This window comes from Euleptes europaea, chromosome 14, assembly GCF_029931775.1.
Source record: "Euleptes europaea isolate rEulEur1 chromosome 14, rEulEur1.hap1, whole genome shotgun sequence".
Taxonomy (NCBI): domain Eukaryota; kingdom Metazoa; phylum Chordata; class Lepidosauria; order Squamata; family Sphaerodactylidae; genus Euleptes; species Euleptes europaea.
In genome coordinates this window covers 36,968,903-36,992,886 of record NC_079325.1, presented here as the reverse complement: position 1 = coordinate 36,992,886, position 23,984 = coordinate 36,968,903, and the positions used below count along the sequence as shown (strand labels likewise).

Sequence of the window (23,984 nt, the reverse complement as noted above, 5' to 3'; positions counted from 1 at the left end):
TGCTGGAGCAGTACCTATGGGGGAGTACAGTGTGTTGGACCGCACCAAACTGAACGCATCCCACTGAACATGGATCCGCCATATCCATGAGGCTCACCAGGGAATTGATAATCATCACCAGGGAACTGATAATCAGCTGCAAGGAGCTACCAAGAAGAAGAGTTGGTTTTTATATGCCGACTTTCTCTACCACTTAAGGGAGACTCAAACAGGCTTACAATCACCTTCCCTTCCCCTCCCCACAACTGACACCCTGTGTGGTAGGTGGGGCTGAGAGAGCTCTGCCTTGCCCAAGAGCTGTGACTTGCCCAAGGTCACCCAGCTGGCTTTGTGTGTAGGAGTGGGGAAACAAATCCAGTTCACCAGATTAGCCTCCGCCACTCATGTAGAGGAGTGGGGAATCAAACCCTGTTCTCTAGATCAGACTCCAAACTACCGCTCTTCACCACTGCTCTTAACCACTACACCATGCTGGCTCTCACCAAGCATCATCATGGCTGGTGGGCTGGCTGTGGCTCAGGGAATCTTATCAAGGGCTGGCTTGACCTGTGGAATGTATGTCCAAAAGGGGCAGAAGAAATTCAGAGAAAGGTTATCCCAGTTGTTCAACGGCCCAGGGAGTATCCTGTTCTCCACCTTATAAACTGGCAATGGGCAGGGAGTCCAGGTGGAAGAACTAGAAGTTTTGACAAACACCACGCTGAGTTGTAGAATACTGCTACAGAGGAAACAGAATTGGCTGAGATGGCTGGGAGCTGGGTGAGATGCAGAGAAGCAACGTTAACTGTGTTGGAGGGAGGCAATCATGACACAGGTTGCTGCGCAGCCTCTAAATTATCTTCCCAGCACTGCTTCTTGCCCCAGTCCGCCCACGAAAGTGGGCAGGTTGTCTAACACTCCTACCTTCAGGTGTAGTGAATAGGGGCTAGATATGTAGGGGAGTGATCTAAACCATGTAAAATTGGCTGGTTCAAATTGGGCATGCCTTACTTCTGTTATACGTGGAAAGCATAAGCCGAAAGCCCCTGTGCTTTTGGAGAATATAAAAAACAGCGTTTGCTGTACCCTCTAAAACTCACCTAGCCCAGACTTTAGCTCTCAGAAGAAACTGACTGGATGTTTTTAGGAGTTCATGGACAAGACAGGATGTAAACGGTCATGCACTGTTAGCTGTCCCCAACAGCTGACATTCAGACTGCCTCTGAACATGGAAGTTCTATTTAACTATCCCTCTGTGTGTAAAATGCTGTCAAGTCACAACAGATTTATGGTGACTCAGTAGGGTTTTCAAGGCAAGAGACTGACAGAGGTGGTTTGCTATTGCCTTCCTCTGCATAGCTACCCTGATAATCCTTGGTGGTCTCCCATCCAAGTACTAACCAGGGCCGACCATGCTTAGCTTCTGAGATCTCATGAGATCAGGCTAGCTGGGCCATCCAAGTCCGGGCACCTATCCCTCTACAGTGGTTAATAATTCAGGGAACTTCACATTCTGCCTTACAAGAAAGAGTCCCACAGGGAGAGGGACCATAGTTCAGTGACGAAGCTTGCATTTTGTATGTAGAAGGTCCTAAGTCCAATCCCTGGCATTTCAAGTCAAAGCAACTTGGCTAGAAGGTTGAAAGCCTAGAGTGGACAGTACCAAATAATTACAAGGCAGCTTCACAAGGAACCCAATTCTGAAGCAAGAGGGGGTTTGATTGCTCTGACCTGTGCATATTTGCTTATGCCTCCCCCCTCAATCTATTTCAGCTTCTACAGGTTATTCTCTTGGAGACCTTGCTCAGTGCACCTTCAGCTTCTGAGATGCCACCAGCCACTCACAAATCAATGTCATAAACACCCTTCAGAACGAGAAAGTTGCTTTAGAAAACCGGACAGGATGTTGAAATCAGCAGCAAGTTGCATGTGTATAGCAGGATTCTAAAATACATCAGACCCCAAGGAAATGCCTGGAGTTGGAACACCCAGGAAACACCCAAATGAATGACTGCAGGCTTGTTGGGTTTGGAATCGCGCCAGTTAAATCTCGCCTGCCTCCAGGTCTGTTTTAAAGCATCAAAAGGTCATTTCCTCCCTCAGTCTTAAACGGAACATCAGCGTTGAAGCTGCTTCTCCTTTGAATTGCCTGGAGTCTGTTTTTCTTCATTCTGTGTCCATAAAGAGATGACCCTTCGGGTTTGTTTGTTTTTTCAATGGATAATTTAGAATATGATCCCACACGCAAAAGAGGGAAACATTCACATGCAAGTTTGGGTCCTGGCCCGCCAAAGAAAATAACTGTCCTTGGGAATAGTCTACTCCACACCCGCTCTAGTTGGATCTTTGACTCCTGTTTTCATCTGTGCTCTATAATGTAATGTGGCACACCCGGCTCTTGGAATTCTGGACCTTCTGACCCCAACATGGTGGCTCAGTGGTAGAGCATCTGCTTGGCATGCAGAAGGTCCCAGGTTCACTCCCTGGCATCTCCAGTTAAAGGGACTAGGCAAGTAGGTGATGCGGAAGACCTCAGCCTGAGACCCTGGAGAGCCGCTGCCGGTCTAAGTAGACAATACTGACTTTGATGGACCAAGGGTCTGATTCAGTATAAGGCAGCTTCATGTGTTCGCCTCCATGTGTGAATATATTTCTGCCATCTGAGGCACTTCATAAATCTGACAAGAGACTCTGGCTCTTCTGCCATAGCATATACATTAGTCTTTAAGACACTTTGCTTTAGCTACAATTGACTGACAGGGTTGCCAACTCAATGTTGGCAAATTCCTGAAGATTTGGGAGCAGAGCCTGGGGAGGGATGAGTTTGGGCAGGGGAGAGAGCTCAGAAGGGATGTGATACCAAAGAATCCACCCTCCAATGCTACCATTTTCTCCAGGGAAATGGATTTCTATAGTCTGGAGATCAGCTGTAATTCTGGGAGGTCCATCCCGCCCCCGCCCCCCCCCCCCCCACGGAGGATGGCAATCCTACGTAGGAGGCTTCTAGCATTTGGAACTGTTGCTCAGACCTCTTTTGGCCTGGAAGGAAATAGGGGTCTGCAGGCTTAGTCCAGCAAATGTCAGGTAGTAGTACATCTCAGCATTGGCCAGGTCTGGTAGAAATGCCAAGAAGCCTGCTGTCCATCTGTTCATCAGTTGCCATCTGCTCTTCACAGACCGCCAGGGGTAGAGTTTTTTGCCTACCCCAGTCATCTACACTTTACCCCCAGCAAGCTGGGTACTCATTTTACTGACCTCGGAAGGATGGAAGGCTGAGCCAACTTTTTAGTTCCAGTGAAAATCTGGATAGTTTGAGTGAACTGAAAGTCCCAATATCATCAGCTAAGAGATTTCACAATGTTCACTCTGGTTCTCTTATGACCTCTTTGGCCTTCCTGTGCTGTCCACACCCCTGATCCTCTGTCTCTTCTGTTGTCTTTGCCACCAACAGAAAATTTCACTGCAATGTCCTGATGCTGATCACTCCAATGTCATCACACAACCGTGAGTGGGCCCTAATATTCCCCAAGCTGCCAAAAATATCTCACAAAGCCCGAGACCAAATCTAAAGCACCGGTAGATTCTCTCAATGCGCTATTTGATTCGTAACTTGTCTTTCTGTGTCTGCTAGCTTTTAAAAGGAAAAAAAAAGCTATAATTGTTGGGAGGAGGATGGGGAACTTCCCAGTTTACGGGATTAAAATACTTTGGCAAATGTTATTTTTCTCTTTTCTTCACACTTCCAGAGGAACACATTCTGCACTCAGAGTGGCCACCTGACTCCTTTTGCTTCCAGGAATGTTGAGTTAGTTATTTCTGACTTCTTCATATTCTTTGAGCCTCCAGGATAACTTTATATTCCTAACGCTATAGGACCAGCCAATTTTATAATCCCAGCAGTATTCTGGAGACAATGCCTTGCTGGGCCTGTTCCGGAGGTAGTACTTGTTTAAGTGGCTTTCATCATGCCAAATGGCTTCCAAGTCATGCTCTTTGTCATATCTGATGCCTTCGTAGCATTCCCTGGTGAGGTTGTAAATGTGCTGCGGGGTGCCACCAAACACTGCCGCATGATAATAGTAGTCCCCCTCCTCATAGGGGATGTATGCAGCTGACTCAGGGTTCCTCTCGTAAGTGAAAGATCCCCTGTTTTCCTGATAAAACCAAGCGTGGATTTGGGCCACTGAGTCACCCAGAGTCTCTACCCCGTAGTCGCTCTCAAAGACCTGGTCGACATCCATGCAGAAGAGGAAGTCCACTTCATGGCGAATGTGGCTTTCAATGAGGTCTCCAATGGTTTTCATTCGCATCATGCTGATGTCTTGCCACCGCCTCTCCTTTTCCACCTGGAAGACCTTCAGCGTCCGATGGGGACCCAGCTTGATCGACGGCACTCCTGAGAGGTTGTCCACCGCGACATAGAAGATAACATTGTGGCCAGGCATGAAGTAGGTGTTCGCTGAGGTTAAGAAGTCCTTCAAATATTTGTCTAGGTACCTGGGAGTAGACCAGAAGAAAAGTTACAAGCCTTTCCCAAAATTAAGTCCCAATCTAGGACTGGGTTCTGAAGATCTGCTTCAGGCAGCCCCCTGGCTTGACTGCAACCCATAGGGGAGTAGGTGATATTTTTTTTGCCGTTTAAAATGCCACTTGGCTGTTTTTGCAAGAAAATAGAGTTTCTCCTTGTTCTGATCACTGAAATATATCTTGGGTTAACCCCCCCCCCCCCATGAAAACTTCAGTCTAAAATAGATACATTGAATGCACATACTCTCTTCCAACCTGACCATGCTGCTTCCCTGCCATTGACATTTGGGTCTGTGGGCACACATCCGTGGCTGAACATTGCTCCCCTCCCTCCCTTACACATTTCAGGTGTATGCAGCTTGACCACCGGACTTTAGAATTTTGCAGCAGCAAAGCGAGTTATAAACTCACATTGGGCGAAAACGCATGGGAGGTTTTGTCTTGGATTTGCTACTCTCTAGGTGCACATTTCCCCCATCCGAATTCTCAAAACTCTGCACGGGGGCTTGTTTTTGAGTTTTGAGAATTTGGGTGGGGGAAATGTGCATTTAGAGAGCAGCGAATCCAAGGTAAAACCTCCCATGAATTTTCGCCCATTGACTCTTTGTATCATGTATTGACACAGAAGGTGAGATCAGATTGAATTTCATGTGTTCATATTTGTTAAAATAAACAGAATAAACCCCCACTCATACTTTCACTTTTATGCACCCCCTTTACCTTTAGAGTGAGAGAGTGAGAACTTGCAATCCCTGAAAAATTCTACCTCTTGCCGTTATGAATCATTGTTCCAAGCATCCCCACTGAGTAAGCCTGGAGCAGTAAATCAGGCAGAGAACAACAGGGCTTCCTCCTCTGTTGAAATCTCTGACTGATCACACCTGATGCAGAGATGCAGCAGAATGACTTATGTTCCGTTCAGAAGAGGCTGCTTGGATGTAGGTGAGGCCAGAGCAGAAATGCAACAGAATCCTCTGTGTGGGGTCATATCGGGACCCACTAGTGCCTTAACTTATACGACTAATTTACATGACACATGAAGCTGATCTCTCAACGCACAGATTTCGGAAACATCTGCAATAAAAATGATGAAACTTTTTTAGTGTGTGTGTGTGTGTGTTTTTTTAAAAAAAGCTCTAGCAATGTTTAATAAGTATTTATTATAAATAACAACCACAATATTGTAGTTAGTGATTAAGCTGCACTTACTTCCCAATGGCAAAAACTGTCAAGCCAACTGTGACGTTCTGCTTCTTGTAATAATCGTCTAACATTGATCTCTCAAAGGTTCCCTCCCAGATGATGGGGGCTGACCAAAGGGTCTCTGTGAGCACATCCATGCGAGCGCTGACAAATGAGAGGGAAAGAGGGAGATTATTTAAACCCATTAGACAGTGTTCACTGATTCACCTTTTAGTCATCCTTAGCAGCTGTAGCAAAGGCAGAAATTGGGCAGGCACAACTTTCCCCCAGCATGCTGCCTCCAAGGTTAGGAAATTCCTGGAGATTTGGAAGTGGAATCTGGGGAGGATGGAGTTTGGGTAGGGGAAGGTATAATGCCATAGAGTCCACCCTTCGATGCAGCCATTTTCTCCAAGGGGACTGATCTCTGTAATCTGGGGGTCGGTTGTAATTCCAGAAGATCTCCAGTCCCGACCGGGAGGCTGACAACCCTCTCCCCCCAAACACCGCAGCTGGTGCAGGTAGATTCCACATTCCAGCCAGCCTTCTCAGCCTTAACCCTGAAATCCATTTTCAATGTTCCAGCAGATGAATGGTATTAGGAGTCAGCCCCCTACTCGAACCCCTTCCAGTAGCAGCTAGAATGACCTGCACAGGATGTTTCTGGGCCCTCAACCTGCTAGTCCCAATTGGCAGGGGGAAATTACCAAAGTGTCAGAGTGTACATATGGAGTGTACATATGGAGTTAGCATGGCCAGGTTCCAAATATAGCAGTAGCTGCTCAGATTTTTTAGGCAAACACTGAGTGGGCACAAACCTCCTCAAAGGCTCCCTAACCACAACTTTCAAGTCAAGTCAACATTAAAAAAAACCTCGGAGTCTTCACAGAGTATCCTTCCCCATTTTTGACACAACATTCCCCTAGGGTTACCAGGTCCCTCTTTGCCACCGGCGGGAGGTTTTTGGGGCAGAGCCTGAGGAGGGCGGGGTTTAGGGAGGGGAGGGACTTCAATGCCATAGAGTCCAACGGCCATTTTCTCCAGGTAAACTGATTTCTATCGGCTGGAGATCAGTTGTAATAGCAGGAGATCTCCAGCTACTACCTGGAGGTTCGCAACCCTACATTCCCCCCATGAGTTGTTATGTACATGACAATTTCCTGTCCCTAGCTAGTAGCATAAGCATATCAGTCTCCAAAGGGATCCCCGCTGTGTGGCCCCTTTAAATTCCCTGCACTTTTTGGCTTGCCAGGTGGGCCGTGATGAATCATCAAGCTCTGGGAATTGGGCCAACATTTGACTCAAAATGGAGTTGGTTTCTTGGTGACTCCTCCTGGTCCAGGTTAGTCTTTTTCAGGCCTTATTTAGTGCCCCGTGGGCGGGCTACAAGTGTGCTGCTGCAGTAGCAGCAGCAGCTCAATCTCCCACCAGGAATTAGGATTTTTCAGGGTGGAGAGGACAGCTTGGTGCCCCACTGTGGGTTTGGAAACTGACCCCTGCAAACACAGGTCTTTGCTCTTCCCTGGTCAAGCAGCAGCCCTGTTTCTAGAGATCCAGCAGAGCCTCTAAGTAAGGTTGTAAGCAAGGCACCTCTCAGCCTCTTTGGGCTACCATTTTAAATGTCAGGTTTTTTCTAAACCACATTGTGGATCTATGCCAAGGCGTCCCCCGCCCCTTTCCCCCTTAGTGTATCCACCTGTTTTTTAGAAGGTGGATGTGGGATTTTCTGTGTGTCTGCCGGGCTCTAAACTGTAGCCTTTAGAGAAACGGAGAATTATGCATGCCACCCTTTCTGAGCTCCTAGATTAGAAGCCAGGGTGGGATAAAATTGTACTACATGGATGTCCTCTTAAAATAAATGTGTGTGTGTGGTGGGGCAATTTGGAAATCCCCATTCCTAATCTCCCTCCCTGGGATTTGCTAAACTGTGAAGAGTATGAGTAGGACAACCTCTTCCCCTGCTTTCTTTTTTCTTTTAGTAGACATGATTAGGGTTGTCTGCTGCTGGTGGGGAAAGACCTGGAGATTTTGGGGTGGATCATGAGCAGGGTGTAAAGTGGTAATAAAGGTAAAGGTCCCCCGTGCAAGCACCGGGTCATTCTTGACCCATGGGGTGACATCACATCTCGATGTTTACTAGGCGGACTTGGTTTACGTGGTGGTTTGCCAGTGCCTTCCCCCCAGTCATCTTCCCTTTACCCCCAGCAAGCTGGGTACTCATTTTACCAACCTCGGAAGGATGGAAGGCTGAGTCAACCTTGAGCCGGCTACCTGAAACCGACTTCCGCCGGGATCGAACTCAGGTCATGAGCAAAGCTTTGGACTGCATTACTGCAGCTTACCACTCTGTGCCATGGTGTGGTAATAGGAGGGGTTTAAATGGGGTATAATGCCACAGAGTCCACCCTCCAAAGCATGCATTTTTTCCAGGTGAACTGATCTCTGTTGTCTGAAAATCAGTTATAATCACAGGTGGTCTCCAGCCACCTCCTAGGTTGGCAACCCTAGGTCATCTGATCGTTTTCAGTGTCCCATGCCCCCTGGAACACTGGGCTATTTTTATGGCTTTTCATTCAGTTGGAAAGCCTTGTTTTTCTGCGTTTCTGCATCATCTGTGGGTGGCCTGGTTTTGCTGCTCTTACTGGCACAAGCAACCCTGTTTACTCTGAAGTATAATGACATTTGATAATTGTAAGAAAGGTCTGGAGGAAGTCTCTCCTTTTCCTGCCTGGAGGGGTGTGTGAGGTAGCTTGTCTGGGTTAAAGTACTGACTGCACTGTTTTCAGCTGCTTAACCCCTAAATTGCTTCTCCTAGACTTCAGATGTCAACCCCTTTGTTTGCCCGTCCCCATGTCCTTGACTATTTGGTTAGTTTCCTTACTGGGCAAAGATCCTCTCATCCCCACCCCAAGATGAAGAGCCTGCAGTTTTGAAATGGTAGAGTTGCTCTTTGAATTTTTAGTGCAGGGGTCCCAAATCTTTTTACATAGGGTTGCCAGGTCCCTCTTTGCCACTGGCGGGAGATTTGTAGGGCAGAGCCTGACAAGGCAGGGGTTTGGGGCGGGACTTCAATAGGCACCATGTTGGAGACCACTGTTTTTGTGCATCCAGTCAACATGGTAAAACTTCCTATGCTTCTTCAGCTGAAAGATTCCTGAGTGGCAGAGGTCATTGTGGGAAATAAAATCTGGCACCAGGCTTTACATTTTTGTCCTGTTTTGTTACCTTTTGCCATTTTGCTTTCTGTCTTTTAAAAATGTTATATAACTTTCTGACTTTTACATTTAAATAGCTTCCCCCCCCCAAAAAAATGCAATTGCAGCAGTATCCTGCTTGTGATGCACAGCACCTAATATAATAGGCATGCTCCTCTGATACTGTAGGGCGGGGGGGGGGGGTGTCAGGCCCGGGGAGGCCATTTAAGGCCCGCGAAATCATTTGGTCTGGCCCTTTGTGGGTCCTGGCAGATCTCTAGCTCAGAAGGATCTAAGACTGGTGGTCCTCCCCCTCCTGCAGACAGGAATAGCTTCTATTCAAGGCAGATGTGAGTTTGTTTTGCCAAGAAAAGGAACCTTTTCAGAAGAGTCATTAGCTATGGAGCTGCTAGGACCGCCCAAGAAACTGTATTAACCTTTGCCCACCTGGCCCTGGAGAATCGTATTCCCTCTGTACTACAAGAGGGCTGGGGGCGGAAGTGGTGACAATGGAGGGGTTAAAGGGGGCAGGGGCAGGATGCGCTCGGGGGTGGGGGAGTTCTTAGCCAGTGTATCCTCATTTCATCCCTGCAGGCGAAGGTAGCAGGAGCCAGCTGTAGAATCCGGCCCCGACCATGCAGAGCAGGAGCAACTCTGGCGTGCGGCTGGACAGCTACGCCTGGCTGATGCAACAGACAATCCTGTGCCACCAGGTGGGCGAGTGCGCCACTGGTTGGATGCCTGCCTGCTTGCCTGCATGGGGGGGGGGGGTCATCTGGGGCAGCTGCCTGCTTGGGGCTTGGTTGGCTAATTTGTAAGTTGATAATTTTGTATGGCCCGCAAATGATGTTATAAATATTCAAATGGCCCTTGGCAGAAAAAAGGTTCCCCACCCTGCTGTAGAGAATAGGTATGCATCATGTCTAGTATTCATTTTGACTAGTAGCCATGGCTATCCATGGCCCTTTCCTCCATGAACATGTCCACTCCCCTCTTAAAGCCTTCCAGGTTGGCATCCATCACCACATCCTGGAGCAGGGAGTTCCATAATTTAACTATGCATTGTGTGAAGAAATACTTATTTTCTGTGCTCTGGTTACTTATTCCAGTGTGTTATCCTGTGAATACTAGGGCTTTCTTCTTGTTGTTGTTGTTCATGTAGGAAGTCCCCCTGGCCACTGGCAGGGTATGGTGAGCTAGGGTTGCCAGATCCAGCTTGGGAATCTCCTGGAGATTAGGGGATGGAGCCTGGTGAGGACAGGGACCTCAGTGGGGTACATTGCCATAAAGTCTACCTTCCAAAGCATCCATTTGCTCCAGTGGAACTGAACTCTGTAGTTTGGAGATGAGTTGTAATTCCGGGGGACCCCCAGGTCCCACCTGGAGGTTGGCATCCCTAGTAGGAATATTATAATAAGATGCTTGGGTTTCTGAGTGGCTATTTACAACTCTTCAGAAAGATTTTTGGATCCTGGTTGAGTCAGGGAGAAGTAGAGAATGCAAGAATTTGGTCCAGAAAGTATTCTGCATGTCCCATCTGCCTGGCACGCAGAAGATTTCAGGTTCAGCCCCCAGCTTCTCCAGTTTAGAAGGATCAAGTAGCAGATGGTGTGAAAGACCCCCGCCCTCCTGAGACCCTAGAGAGCCATTACCAGTCAGAGTAAAAAGTGCTGACCTTGAAAGTCTGGTGGTCTGACTCAGTCTAAGGCAACTTCATGGCTTGTTCATAGGCAAATATAAAAAGCTCTACGCAGAATTAAAGCCTCTGGCACAGATGTCCAACGTCATGTAAAACATTTGCCAGAGGACAGCGGGAAATGTGAAGATGAACAGCGTTGCCTTGCAGAACGCTAACAGTGTCCAGATGTTCGGAAAGCATTTATTTGTTTTTTAAACAAAACCATTTCCCAGCAACTCTTGTCTGTACTTAATTTAGCAGCCCATTTGCAGGCAGTTTGTTTTTTCAGTCCAAGCAGAAACACCCGTGACGATCCCTGAACAAAAATGCTTTAAAGTTGGGCTCCCACCCAGCCTGTTCTGAGCACAACCTCTCTTCATGCTTTCAGTCCTGCGAGACCAAGGGAGTTCATTTGGGAACACACCCCCCCTAGGCTGGAACAATATCGGTAGAGGGTTGCATTATGATGTGCACCCCGCAGCCCAGTGGTAGTTACGCAGTCTGCATCTCATCCTTTCTCATTTAGTTGTTATAGGTATTAAAGTGAGTTTCTGCAAAAGCAAGTATTAAACTTCCTGCCTCCATCTTTTGTAAGGAAAAGTAGTTTGCAGTCTCGCCCTGGGTATTATTCCTACACCTAGGGCTGCCAGCTCCATATTGGGAAATTCCTGGAGACTTTGGGGGTGGAGCCTGAGGAGGGCGGGGTTTGGGGAGGGACTTCAATGCCACAGAGTCTAATTGCCAAAGTGTCCATTTTCTCCAGGGGAACTGATCGTGATCGGCTGGAGGTCAGTTGTAATAGTAGGAGCTCTCCAGCTCGTACCTGGAGATTGGCAACCATACCTACACCCCCCACTTAATAGAGTGGCCACAGCTTGGTGTTACAGCAAATGTTTTACATATAATCTGAGAGGAAACAAAAAAGAGAGGAGGAAACCTCAGAATGACAAGATCAAGGGGTCTGGAAAATTATTACAGAAACATCCAAATAGTAGATAATGTAATTCAAAAATCGCAAAATGTGACAGAAAATATAAAAAAAATATTATGATGATTACTAAAATACAAGGTTATATCATAATATATTAATGGTACTTAGTGGACCCCTTTATCTCAAATGAACATGTTCCGCTGTTAGGATAAAATTCTGCCCTGTGTGTTCCTTCCTTCACCTTCAGAGGTGGGGACACAAAGGCAGGGCCTTCTTAGTTGTGGCACTTTGAGTACAGAATTGGTCCCTGGGGAGATTTGCCTGATGCCAGGCTTGTTGAGCTTAAAGTACCAAGTGAATGCATTTTAATTTTTTGAACCTTTTTGCTGATTTCTTTGTTCTGTGTAGTTTTCCTTTCTTCTTCCTATCCTGTTGTAGTTATTTTTAGACAGCAGCATTTATTGATGTTTTAAGTTGCAATGTGGCTGGTTTTACTTTGGTTTCTTTATTAACCTCTGTATTGATTTGTAGCTTGAATGGTTGTTATAGAAACTTCAGGAACAATTATGCTAAGAGTGCAAGATTAAAATATCTGAAATAAGGGCGGATTTCTACTAAAATAATTTCAAGTCATTCGCAATCAGGTGCAGTGTTGACTCTTCCCCCACCAAGGCATCCTGGATATTGTAGTTTTAGAAGGCTGCTAAGTAGGGTTGCCAACCTCCAGATACTAGCTGGAGATCTCCTGCTGTTACAGCTGATCTCCACCCGATAGAGATCAGTTCACCTGGAGAAAATGACCGCTTTGGCAATTGGACTCTATGGCATTGAAGTCCCTCCCCTCCCCAAACCCTGCCCTCCTCAGGCTCTGCTCCAAAAACCTCCCGCCAGTTGCAAAGCGGGACCTGGCTACCCTACTTCTAAGAAGTCTGAGTGACTCACGGGCATACTCTTATGGAACAACATGCTCCCATGGGTCGTCGGAGAGAAGCTTATAGCAGTGAAGTTGTGCGTCACTAGTTAGGGCATCTGCTTTGCATGCAGGAGTTCCCAATTCTCAGCGTCTCCAGTTTAAAAGCTTGGTTAGTAGGTGATTACCTGAGACCCCAAGGAGCTGCCGCCAGTCAGAAGAGACAATGCTGACCTTGATGGACCAATGGCCTGATTCGGTAGAAGGCAAGCAGTTCCACGTGCTCAATGTGTCAATTATGAGCACTGTAAATTTGTTCGAGGAGCACCATTTTTATCAGTGCCGTTCCAGTCAGTACGGCATGTGTTTCCTGAACTCTCTACTGAAGGGGGATGATGCTCTGATCGAGCTGCTCTTACATTAGGGTTGCCAACCGCCAGGTACTAGCTGGAGATCTCCTGCTAATTCAACTGATCTCCAGCCCTTAGAGATCAGATCACCTGGAGAAAAACAGCCCCTTTGGCAATTGAACTCTATGGCATTGAAGTCCCTTCCCTCCCCCAAACCCCGCCCACCTCAGGCTCCGCCCCCAAAATCTCTCACCGGTTGCGAAGAGGGACCTGGCAACCCTATCTTACGTGCTTGATAAGCACCTGTATGAAAACTACATTACTGTAACGAATCCCTCCTCTTTTGGTCCTGAGCTGCTGTTCAGTTCCATGAACGCGTGCCTTTTTTGTGTGGTGCTGCTGGTGCTGGCTAGTGGGTGAGATTGTTGGGGACTTTATTTTGTCATGACATAGTGATTGCTGGATTGCTGGAGCTCAAATGGAACTTCCCCAAGCTGTAATTTAGCACACACTGAAGTTAGGGAGCTCTTTATTTAGAAGTGTATGTTTGGGGTGGGGTGGTGAAAACTGTGTCCCGAGTTGCATTGATGCACCCTTTGTCAAGCTGAACTGATGTGCCAGGAGCATTCTTTACAGTAAGCTAGCTTAGGTGTACCCAGAACACGTATAACTGTTCATTTCTCTTCTGTAATGTGCTCTTTGACGTGCTTTTGGGAGACTTCAGCAGGTCCCAAACATTGCATTTGACAGAGCTAACATGTTGCCATTATCATATAGTCTGACTGCCCCAGTTCATTGGGTCCTGCTCTCTGCTAAATCACTGCCCTGTTCTTCTTGTTTTTGCCTGCACAGGAAGCTGCGTTACAGTTTTGCCTGTAACAACTGCTGGACTCCTCGTTGTTCAGGATTCACTTCTTGCCAGGGGTCTTTTGCAAGTTCCGTCTCTGAACGGGAGCTGGATGCATCTCATCTCTAGTGTGCATGCGCATAAACACATGTGCGCTAAGGCTCATACTCTACACACTGCCTGCCCTTGCTGCTCAGGTACGTGCTGACTGGTGGATTACAGATTGTTAGACACACAGAGGAAACAGGGGGCCTTTGGCACTCAGTAGATGGGGGAAGGGCCTCGGCAATGGTCCTGCTATGAGGACTGAGGTGTTATACACATATCCCTGTTTTCATTTCTTACACATTGGAGGGCATGCTCAGATGCTAAGCATGGTACCCCTGCATTAACTCCAAGGGAGTTTGGTCCCTCCCAGATGTGGGTAGGCCCAGTTCTGATTGCTGGTGGCTTCAGCTTTCTCCACACCTGCACCGTTTTTAGTCCTGAAATGGCCGCAGGGAGCTCTGTAGCTATAATATGTAATTTACGTGGCTTCCCTTTGCCAAACCATTTCCACAAGCAGAATTTCCAGCTTATTTTAAAAAGTACAGTTATCAATTGTGTGTTGTCCTGGTTCTGATTGGTGTGTGTGGGGGTAAACCTTCGACCCATGGTGTTTTCCTGGCCTGAAATGGCCCTCAAGAGCTGCTTTCTCTATTGAGATAATCAGATGTGTATCTGTTGTGGTGCCAAGATTGTGGCATTTCTTCTTTGAGGGTCATGTAGTACCCTCAGATGCTATGTACGCCTTTCTTTACTCCCCAGTATCTTGGTTCTGTATTTATATTTCTTACCTTGGATTGAACCACTGGAGTGGGGGTATTGTCTTTGGTTCTTGATAAGCATATCTATTCCTGCAAGAAAACAGACAGGTTAGGCAGGACACTGCATGAAGCAACCCTTCCCATGGACACCTGTGTGCAGTCAGGAAGGGGTTCTCCTATACTTCTTCCCCCTACAATGTCTCAGGTAGTCCCACCACTGCAGTAGGGTTGCCAACCTCCAGGTACTAGCAGGAGATCTCCTGCTATTACAACTGATTTCCAGCTGATAGAGGTCAATTCACCTGGGGAAAATGGCCACTTTGGCACTTGGACTCTATGGTATTGAAGTCCCTCCCGAAACCCCACCCTCCTCAGGCTCTGCCCTCAAAACCTCCAGCTGGTGGCGAAGAGGGACCTGGCAACCCTACACTGCCGACATAATTCATGCTCATGCCCACAACCTGTTTCCAATATTGGGGCAGAGTGCTGTGAAGCAGTAAGAAAAATGGGTACCTCTGAGCATGTGCAGAGCGGCGTAACAGAATGATATGGCCAATAATATGACCTCCAGCCCTACTGATAAGCTCTAATGACCTGTGTTAGATGGCTCGGTCTGACCTGCCTGACCTGGAGGGGCCAGTCTAGCCTGATCTCATCAGATCTCAGATGCTAAGCAGGGTCAGCCCTGGTCAGTATTTGGATGGGAGACCACCAAGGAATGCCAGGGTCGCTGCGCTGTGGCAGGCAATGGCAAACCTCCTCTGAATGCCTGTTGCCTTAAAAACCCTGTTGGGCCGCCATAAGTCAGCTGTGACTTGCCAACAACAACAATGATGGGTCTCCTGTTCTTTGTTCCCCCTTGAGGCTGCCTTATACTGAATCAGAGCACTGGCGCATCTAGCTCAGGAGTGTCTACCCTGCCTGGCACTGCCTTTTGAGAGCCTCAGGCTGGGAACGACAGATGCTGGGGACTGAATTAGTTTACAAAGCAGGTGCTCTACCACAGAGCCACATATACATGTTTCAGGCCTATGGGTTTCATTTCTGGTTTACATGTTCTTCTTACCTGGGCTTTAACCAGTTGGATATGGCCAGCCAGGGCTCTGTTTCATTCTTCAACTGAACGATCTTTAGGCTCCTGTATATACGACACACACACAGAGAGAGCACATATTCAAAGAACTTGGAAATAACATATTAGTATAGCTAGAAGTAAGAGCCCCATGGCACAGAGTGGTAAGCTGCAGTACTGCAGTCCAAACTCTGCTCATGACCTGAGTTCGATCCCGGCGGAAGTCGGTTTCAGGTAGCCGGCTCAAGGTTGACTCATCCTTCCATCCTTCCGAGGTCGGTAAATTGAGTACCCAGCTTGCTGGGGGTAAAGGGAAGATGACTGGGGAAGGCACTGGCAAACCACCCCATAAACAAAGTCTGCCTAGTAAACATCGGGATGTGACATCACCCCATGGGTCAGGAATGACCCGGTGCTTGCACAGGGGACCTTTACCTTTACTATAGCTAGAAGTAGCGATGTCAGCCTCCAGGTGGGGCCTGGGCATCTCCCAGAATTACAGCTCATCTCCAGTCTACAGAGATCAGTTCCCCTGGAGAAAATGGATGCTTTGGAGGGTGGACTATGGCATTGTACTCCACTGTAGTCCCTGTTCTCCCCTGGCTCCACCCCCAATCTCCAGGAGTTTCCCAACCTGGAGCTGGCAACCCTACCTGTCACCCACCAGTGGCCAAGGGGGAACCTGGCAACCCTAGCTAGAACCTAGCCTCAGTTCTTTAGCCTGGAGAAATTGTATCCAGGTTCAGTTCAGCACATTCTCTAATTAAAAGGATCTTGGGTTGTTGTACTGGGAAAGACACACACACACACACACACACACACACACATGAGACTTGGTGAGCTGACAGTTGGACAGCATTAGAACAAATGGACCAATGGCCTGACTTGGGTTAGTATAGTTTCGTAGATTGATATTGTAGAAATCTAAAGGTGTGTGAACACATGAAGCTGCCTTATACTGAATCAGACCCTTGGTCCATCAAAGTCAGTATTGTCTACTCAGACTGGCAGCGGCTCTCCAGGGTCTCAGGCAGAGGCCTTTCACATCACTTCCTTGGCTAGTCTGGAGATGCCGGGGATTGAACCTGGGACCTTCTGCATGCCAAGCAGATGCGCTACCACTGAGGATAGAGACTCCTGACCTAAGACACTCTCACTTTGGGATATTCATGAATCAGTTGTTAATTATTACTTCTTGTCTGAGGAAATCAAGTTTTGCTTTTCAGTTTGTATCCAAAGCCAATGCTAACTTGTAACAGAAATATATTTTTTATAATCCTTGTGTCTTAATTGCACTCCTATTACTATTAAAACCAACAACAACCGGCAAGCAGTGACTTCGGCTGCAAAGGGCAAAGCTGTAAATTCTTCTCCAAACATGAACTGGTACATTTTACTGGAAGTGTGGCCATTTTTAAAAATGTAACCATTGAGGCTAGATCGTGGATGCTGAAAAAACTCTGTTAACCAGACATGTACAAGTACTCTGATTTGGTTTAATTGCTGTATTAGTGGAAGGTCTGTAGACCATATAATGAAGATGACGATCAACTAAGAAATGATTAAAAAACAAATGGTTCATGAATGCTCCAGCTCCAAAGAGGAAATAATAAAGAAGAAAATGAAACTTTCAAGAAGAATGCATCTTAATTCTAAGGAAACATATAATAGGATCAGGCGTGTGGGTATGAGAAATATTGTCCTATATTAAATGCTGTCTAGACCCACACACACACTTTCAATTTGACCTGCAGATAATTACAGGGAATGAATGAATTGGTAACCCAAAAGTGTCCTAGGATGGAAGCAGACACAAACACAGGCCAATTTCACAGGTGCCGTTTAAAGTGCTTTTTAGCCCCTCTCTCGCTGGGTTTTGATAAAGGCCATTGTAAATATGTAAATACCACATTTCTGAATTGATTGGCTGTGTGGGAAGGCTGGCTTATCTCATTTCCTCCTTCCCTGTGCTTTAAAATGGTACATCTATTTTTTGATGATGGACAAGCATAGTTTCCAGGCAGGTTGTAAGGTGCGTTGCTCATCAGGACAGAATGTTTAGTCAAGGCATCTGACACTCTCTGCGGAGAAACTGAAAGATGCAAATGCTAGTTTCCAAAGGAGCGTATCTATATCTTGGCAGAGAACCAGGGCCTGAGTATTATTGCCACTTCACTCCCTGGGCATATGTGTGCCAGTGGTCCAACCTCACTAGGCATTTCTTTCTGCTGAGCTGGGGCACAGAATTTCATGTCACTTCCCCCTCGATGTTTTTTTTAATGAAAAGCAGCCTTGGAAGGCTGTAATGATCAGTGGAGGCTGTTCAAGCATTTCCGCTCCTGCCACTGTCCACTTCAAAAGAAAAAAAATCACACACAGTGGCCCTAAGCTGCTTTTCTTTCCACAGAGAAAAGGATGCTGTGTTTTTGCCCCGTGGCTGGAAAAACAGCTGAGGAAGATTTTTGGACGACAAACAGCAGGATGGAAAGAGATTAAAAATGCAATCCTAAACAGAGTTACCCCTTTCTATAGGATTGCACTGCAAATGAGCGCTTTCCTATTGTTGTTCGGTTTCCGAACTTCCAGAACACAGTGGTCCAAGGCAGCAATTTCATTTAAAAAGGAAGCTGTGCGGAGAAGGGAAGCACGGCTCTGTCCCATTTGATTGGGCCTACTGTCCCTTTCATGCAACAGGAATATGACCCAGAGCACCATCTGTTCATGCAACGTAGAATAATGCAAAATCATCAGTTAATCATTCGTAACATTAGCTGGGTTTTTTTTTTTTAACCTCTCTGAAACAGTCAGATCAGCTGCAAGAGCCAATTGTTTTCCAGATGATTCACTGGGGCCCAGCTTGCTGGGGCCGTCAGTCTCATTAAACCCGATCAGCTATGCTATCCTCAGTACTTACAGAAACGGCATGACAAACTTATGTTTAACCTGATCCATACGCTGAGGATACGACTTGACGATAGAAAATCCAGGAGTGTAACTGAATTAATGCATAAAAACAATGCATTTGCCTCTGAGGCTGAGGGGAGACATGATAGAGGTCTATAAAATTATACATGGTTTGGAGAGAGTGGACAGGGAGAAGTTTTTCTCCCTCTCCCATAATACTCCCATAATTTCTCCGTCTCCCATAATACTCCCATAATTTCTCCCTCTCCCATAATACTAGAACGTGGGGTCATCTGCTGAAGCTGGAGGGTGAGAGATTCAAAACAGATAAAAGGAAATATTTTTTCACACAACACATAGTTAAAGTGTGGAACTCCCTGCCCCAAAATATGGTGATGGAAGGTTTTAAGAAGGGAGTGGACATGTTCATGGAGGAGAGGGCTATTCATGGCTACTAGTTAAAATGGATACTAGTCATGATGCATACCTATTCTCTCCAGGATCAGAGGAGTATGCCTATTATATGTAGGTGCTTTGGAACACAGGCAGGAGAATGCTGCTGCAGTCCTCTTGTTTGGGGGCTTCCTAGAGGCACCTGGTTTGGCCACTGTGTGAACAGACTGCTGGACTTGATGGGCCTGGGTCTGATCCAGCAGGGCTTTTCTTAAGTTCTTATATTCTCTTCTGTGGGAGGCCCAGGGACTGTTCGTAAGTGCTGTTGTGGACACCACCACCTCTGCACTGGAGGGCCACAGCTCAGTGGTAAGACACATGACTGCATGCAGATAGTCTCAAATGAACTTCTTCTCCCAAAATTTCTCCAGGATCTCAGGCATCAGATTAGGAGAGCCCCTGCCTAAGAGACCTTGGAAATCCAGTGCCAAACAGAATAAACCCCAGGCTGTATTGGGCAGCCCAAGCCCCCTTCTGTCTATCGTAAAAAAAAGCCTCTCCCCTCAACTCGGTTGGCCACTTACTTGTTGTTGTATAGCCACATCAGTGTTCCATCCCTGCTGAAACAGGAACAATACAGCGTTACCAGCAGCTGTGTTGCGGTCACTTGCACTCTACATGTTGCATCAGCACTAAGCAGAAAGAGCAGCAACCCTCTTCAGAGTCCAACACCCTGCCCATCCTCAATGGAATGCCCTAAGTCCCCGGGTGGATCTATGACTGGATCTCCAGATGTGCAAATTAGTTGCAAAAAAAATCAGCTGCAGTGGCCTCAATTACGGATTGAGGCTGTGGTGCATGAAAAGGGAGTTGTAACTCCATTCTGTAAGCCTGCACGCGGGGAGGGAGGCAGGCAAGGGAACCCCCCCCCCCAGGCTCCGGCTTAATACACCTTCTGACTCTGGGCGCACGTCATCTTCTCTGTAACTCTTTCCTCCTCCCTCTATGGGCTCTCCAATAAAAAACTGCCAGGCTAGCCCAGATGGGAGACCAGGCTTGCTATGCAGAGGAAGGCAATGGCAAACCACTTCTGAATGTCGTTTGCCTTGAAAACCCCACCAGGGGTTGCCATAAGTCAAATGTGACTTGACGGCAAAACACACACACACCAAAAAACAGGAACATTTCCCAGTGCCACAGCTGATTTTTGCAGTTAGAATACCCATCTGAGGATCCGATTGGAGATAACCAACATTGCATATAGTTACAGGAAGCCAGCAGACCCACGTTTAGTTGTACCAGAGTGGATCAGCTGTATCTCCATGCAACTGGGAGCCACATCTCAGTTAGAGCTGAAATGAATTTGTCTCCTCCCAGAGACTGTCCAAGTTCTTCCTTGTGCATTTAGGTACCAAATGTTCTTGAGTGCTAGAATATGTGGCATCTATTGCAGTGTCATTGCATTTCAACTTTTGAGTGCTGGCAGTGTTAGTACTTGATCATCAATGCATAGTGCTATTTCATAACTGACAGTCAGCATGCAGTGATATTTACCTCCAAATCTGTTTATTTTTGACATCTTGAGAGCATTGTAAATTACAGCATTTGGAAGATAGCATGCAGTGATGTTTGGTATTTCATGACTTATGAAGCTTCACCTTAGGGTCATATCAAAATGGAGGTGCTCAGAGAACCCTTGAGTCCTGAGTTAAATCTTTAGGCACAGGAGTAAAAATTCAAATTGCTAATTGAAAGTGTGGGGGGGATTTACTTTGGCCCTAATTTAGACTGAGAGACGAATGAATTTCTGCATCCAGTTGCCATGCATAGTCCTGGTTATATGCAGTGCTGTTCAGGGCCTGTATATTCCCAGGTAGTGGCAATAAGAATTTCAGTAGTACATCTTGAGAGTCCAAAGTGCTTCTCCACCTCATTATCTTGTGGCATAGCTTGAGATCAACAGGAAGGTCCATTATTATCCCCTCCCCATTGCAGATGAGGGGCATTGAGGCTAAGAAAACACATCTGGTCTAAGGCTATCTGGTACATAGTGATGAGTTTTGTGTTTTTATCCATATTTTTGTTAGCAGTTTTGTTTTCCAGCTTTTTGCCATTAGGTTCATAGGTTCATTTGTATTGTGGATGCATGTTGTATGGTTTTTATGTGGTATTATACATACAAGTATTTTTATATGTATAAATGATGTCCACTGATTTGCAAAATTGAAAATGCATACTTGGGGGTGGGAGTTGGTTCAACGAATCAAAAATGACAAGCAAAAGAAAGAATCCTGGGTTCAGTGTTCACCGAATCAAAAGCAAAATTGAACCAGTTATTTTGGGGTTGAAAGAGCAGGGAGGAGAAATTCAAAATCATTGTTATAATAAGTGGAGGAAAGTTCGAACCTTGTGTACTTCCTGGCTCACTGCTCAGGCTCTTAGCCATTCTACTGCATCTTAAGAAGAGTTTATTTGCTAACACTTTTGTGATGGGGAGAACCTGTTTCTTGTTCCCAGGAAAGTTGTGTTCCCCGGAAAGTAGGTGTCCTGAAGCAGGCAGATAACAAGGGCCAGAGGCACAAAGCATAGTCCGGAGAGCAGTCTAAGGTTATGAGTCAGTCCAAGAAGTCAGGATGCCAGAAATCCGAAGTATAAACAGGAGACAAGGCCAATACACGATGGAGGGGTAATGAGTTGCTTCCACAACAGCCAAGCCGAATTGATGGCTTAAGTAGGCCCTTATCTTGCTTCTGTAGCACAGACAGCTGTTGCCAGTTAGGCTACTCTGACATTCTTGAATCAACCTGGTGATGTGCTTCATCCCTGCTCTGCCTTGTCGCTGTCAGGAACGGTTCTATACTGGGCTTGCAGCCTCGCACTCCCGCATCGCTGATGCATTTCCAGTCAAACTCGTCTCCTCCTCCAGTGGCTTTGTCGAGGCCTCTGGGGATGCTGCTTGTGGCAAGGTGTCAGGCCCAGCTGGAGTCCTTGAGCTGGAAGTCTGCGGACACAGTGAGCCATCTTCTGCCTGTGGTTGTCCCTCTGTTCTGACTTCTGCCTGCGGCTGTTCCTCTGCTCTTAAACTGCCTCCTTTTGTTTCCTATTCATCTGAGGAGGTCTCAGCAGGCTGAATCATGACAGCAGGGTTGCCAATCTCCAGGTGGTGGCTGGAGATCTCCCGCTATTACAACTGATCTCCAGCCAACCAGAGAAAATGGCCACTTGGGAGAGTGGACATGATGGCATTATACCCCACTGAAGTGGCTCCCCTCGCCAAACCCCACCTTCCCCAGCCTCCACCCCCCAAAATATCCAGGTATTTCCCAACCTGGAGCTGGCAGCTCTACTTGAAAGCCAGAATGGAGAGAGGAAAATATTGCTATCTAAAAGGCAAACCAATAAAAGAGGTGTGTGGCGGATTCCTTGCAAGGGGCAGTAGTCTATTCATTAGAAAATATTCAAATGCATCAGTCTGGATTTCTTACCAGTCCAAATAAACAACTACTGTCGCCGAGAAGACAGCAAAAGCGAAGATCCATAACAGAACAACCTTTCCTTTGGAGTGCATCGTCCTTAATTAAAGGAAATAAGGAGAAGTTTAAAACCAAGAGCTTTTAGAAAGTATACCGTGCCTTTCTGAAGCTCAAGGAGGCATGTAATCAATTAGAACAATGTGCTTTAAAAATAATTGGTTGTAAACTAAAACCAAATATCAACGAAGAACCTTAACAGATTAAAGCACCATACAGAATGTCCAACTGAAAACTTAAATTCCAACAGTTAATCATAAACCCTCTGAAATGGAAGAGCCCTACAGCCGCGTGGAAGAAGAATAACATTGAGGTATGTGGCTCCCAGGTTGGGAAGGGCTTTCAAAGAAAGAAGCAGCACCCTGAGTTGAACGCAGAAGCAAATTGGAATCCGGTGTAGTTGTTTTAAAATAGGCTCGCAGCACATTACCCAACACTAACCCAAAATTGGGTGGCTGCATTTTGGACCAATTAAAGTTTCCCAGTTGGCTTCAAGGGCAGCATCATGTCCAACACATTACATTAAACTGGAAGTTACAGACACATGTATCAGCATGGCTGGGCCAGTGCCTAGAATGGACAAGGAGATGCTGTGGATGGAGATGTGAAGCCCCCCCCCAAAATGGAAAAATTCAGAGTGGGGGTGGGGAGGTTTTTCTTCCCTGCAGAAAATGCTATAAATCCAAATGTGCCTTCTGCAGATAATGATCAGTCCGCGACTGTGCAGATCACCAATTTTTTGCTTTATGTAGAAATCCATCTTGTGTCCTTCAACGTGTATGGGGCACAATATAAGCTGGGAGAGTCCCATGGTTGCCAAGGCAGCCATGAAGTTCTTAGCGTGGCCTGATGAACAACGCTTGGCATTGGCTGTTCAAATCCCCCAGCGTTATACAGATAACGTTAATAATGATGGATACCTTTTAGGTAGAATAAATGCAGATTCTTCCCCTGTTTTTCTCTGTCTCCTTCCCCTCCCTCCCTTCATTGTTTCTTTTTTCTCAAACTGAAGACTCCTTGGGGGCAGGGACCTGTTTTCTTGTATCCTGGAAGGCAACAAGCTCACTATAGAAATAATAAATATTCATTTATTATGGATAGATGATAATACGTGAACTCAAATTTTACTCGTCGGGAAGTATTTTTAGAAATTTGTAATAGTAATCACCATTGCAAGCTTTTAAAAGTCTATTCTTACCAAGTGTCAGATAGGGTATCTTATGATTTATGCCAAGATCTATTATTATGATAATTTCTGATCTAGGCTGTGATCTACTATCATGATAATCACCATTTCACGTGAATTATTATATCACTGTTTACTGTTTATAATTGTTGCTATCATTATACATTGTTAGTTGTGTATTGTATTACTATATTTTATGCACATTTTCTTTTTCATTTTTCTTGATGTAATCATTTGTTGTGACATGGCTTCTATTTATTCTATTTTTTCCCTGTTCTGTTTATATTTATAAAAATATAAAATCTTTTGTATATTAAAAAAAAGAAATAATTAATATTTAAGCAAGCTAGAGCGATAGCCAGGTTTTTGTTCAAAATGGGGCTCAGCCATTGCCACGTTTATCACCGGTTGTGGCCAGGTGATCAAGCCTTTTGATTGTGGCAGCTGCATCCAACTCTTATCTGAAACGTTCCAGCAAGCGATGATGCTGTTGTG

The 23,984-nt window shown here is 46.2% G+C and overlaps 1 protein-coding gene across 1 annotated transcript in view; it reads right to left on the bottom strand.

The window, feature by feature from the left end:
- Window positions 1–3,785: 3,785 nt before the first annotated feature.
- The window catches only part of LOC130486812 (N-acetyllactosaminide alpha-1,3-galactosyltransferase-like), a 43,334-nt gene continuing 23,135 nt past the window's right edge, over window positions 3,786–23,984 (bottom strand). The window contains 3 exon segments of the mRNA XM_056860112.1: window positions 3,786–4,476; window positions 5,716–5,853; window positions 22,259–22,345. Of these exon segments, the coding sequence (XP_056716090.1) occupies window positions 3,786–4,476; window positions 5,716–5,853; window positions 22,259–22,345 (916 nt within the window).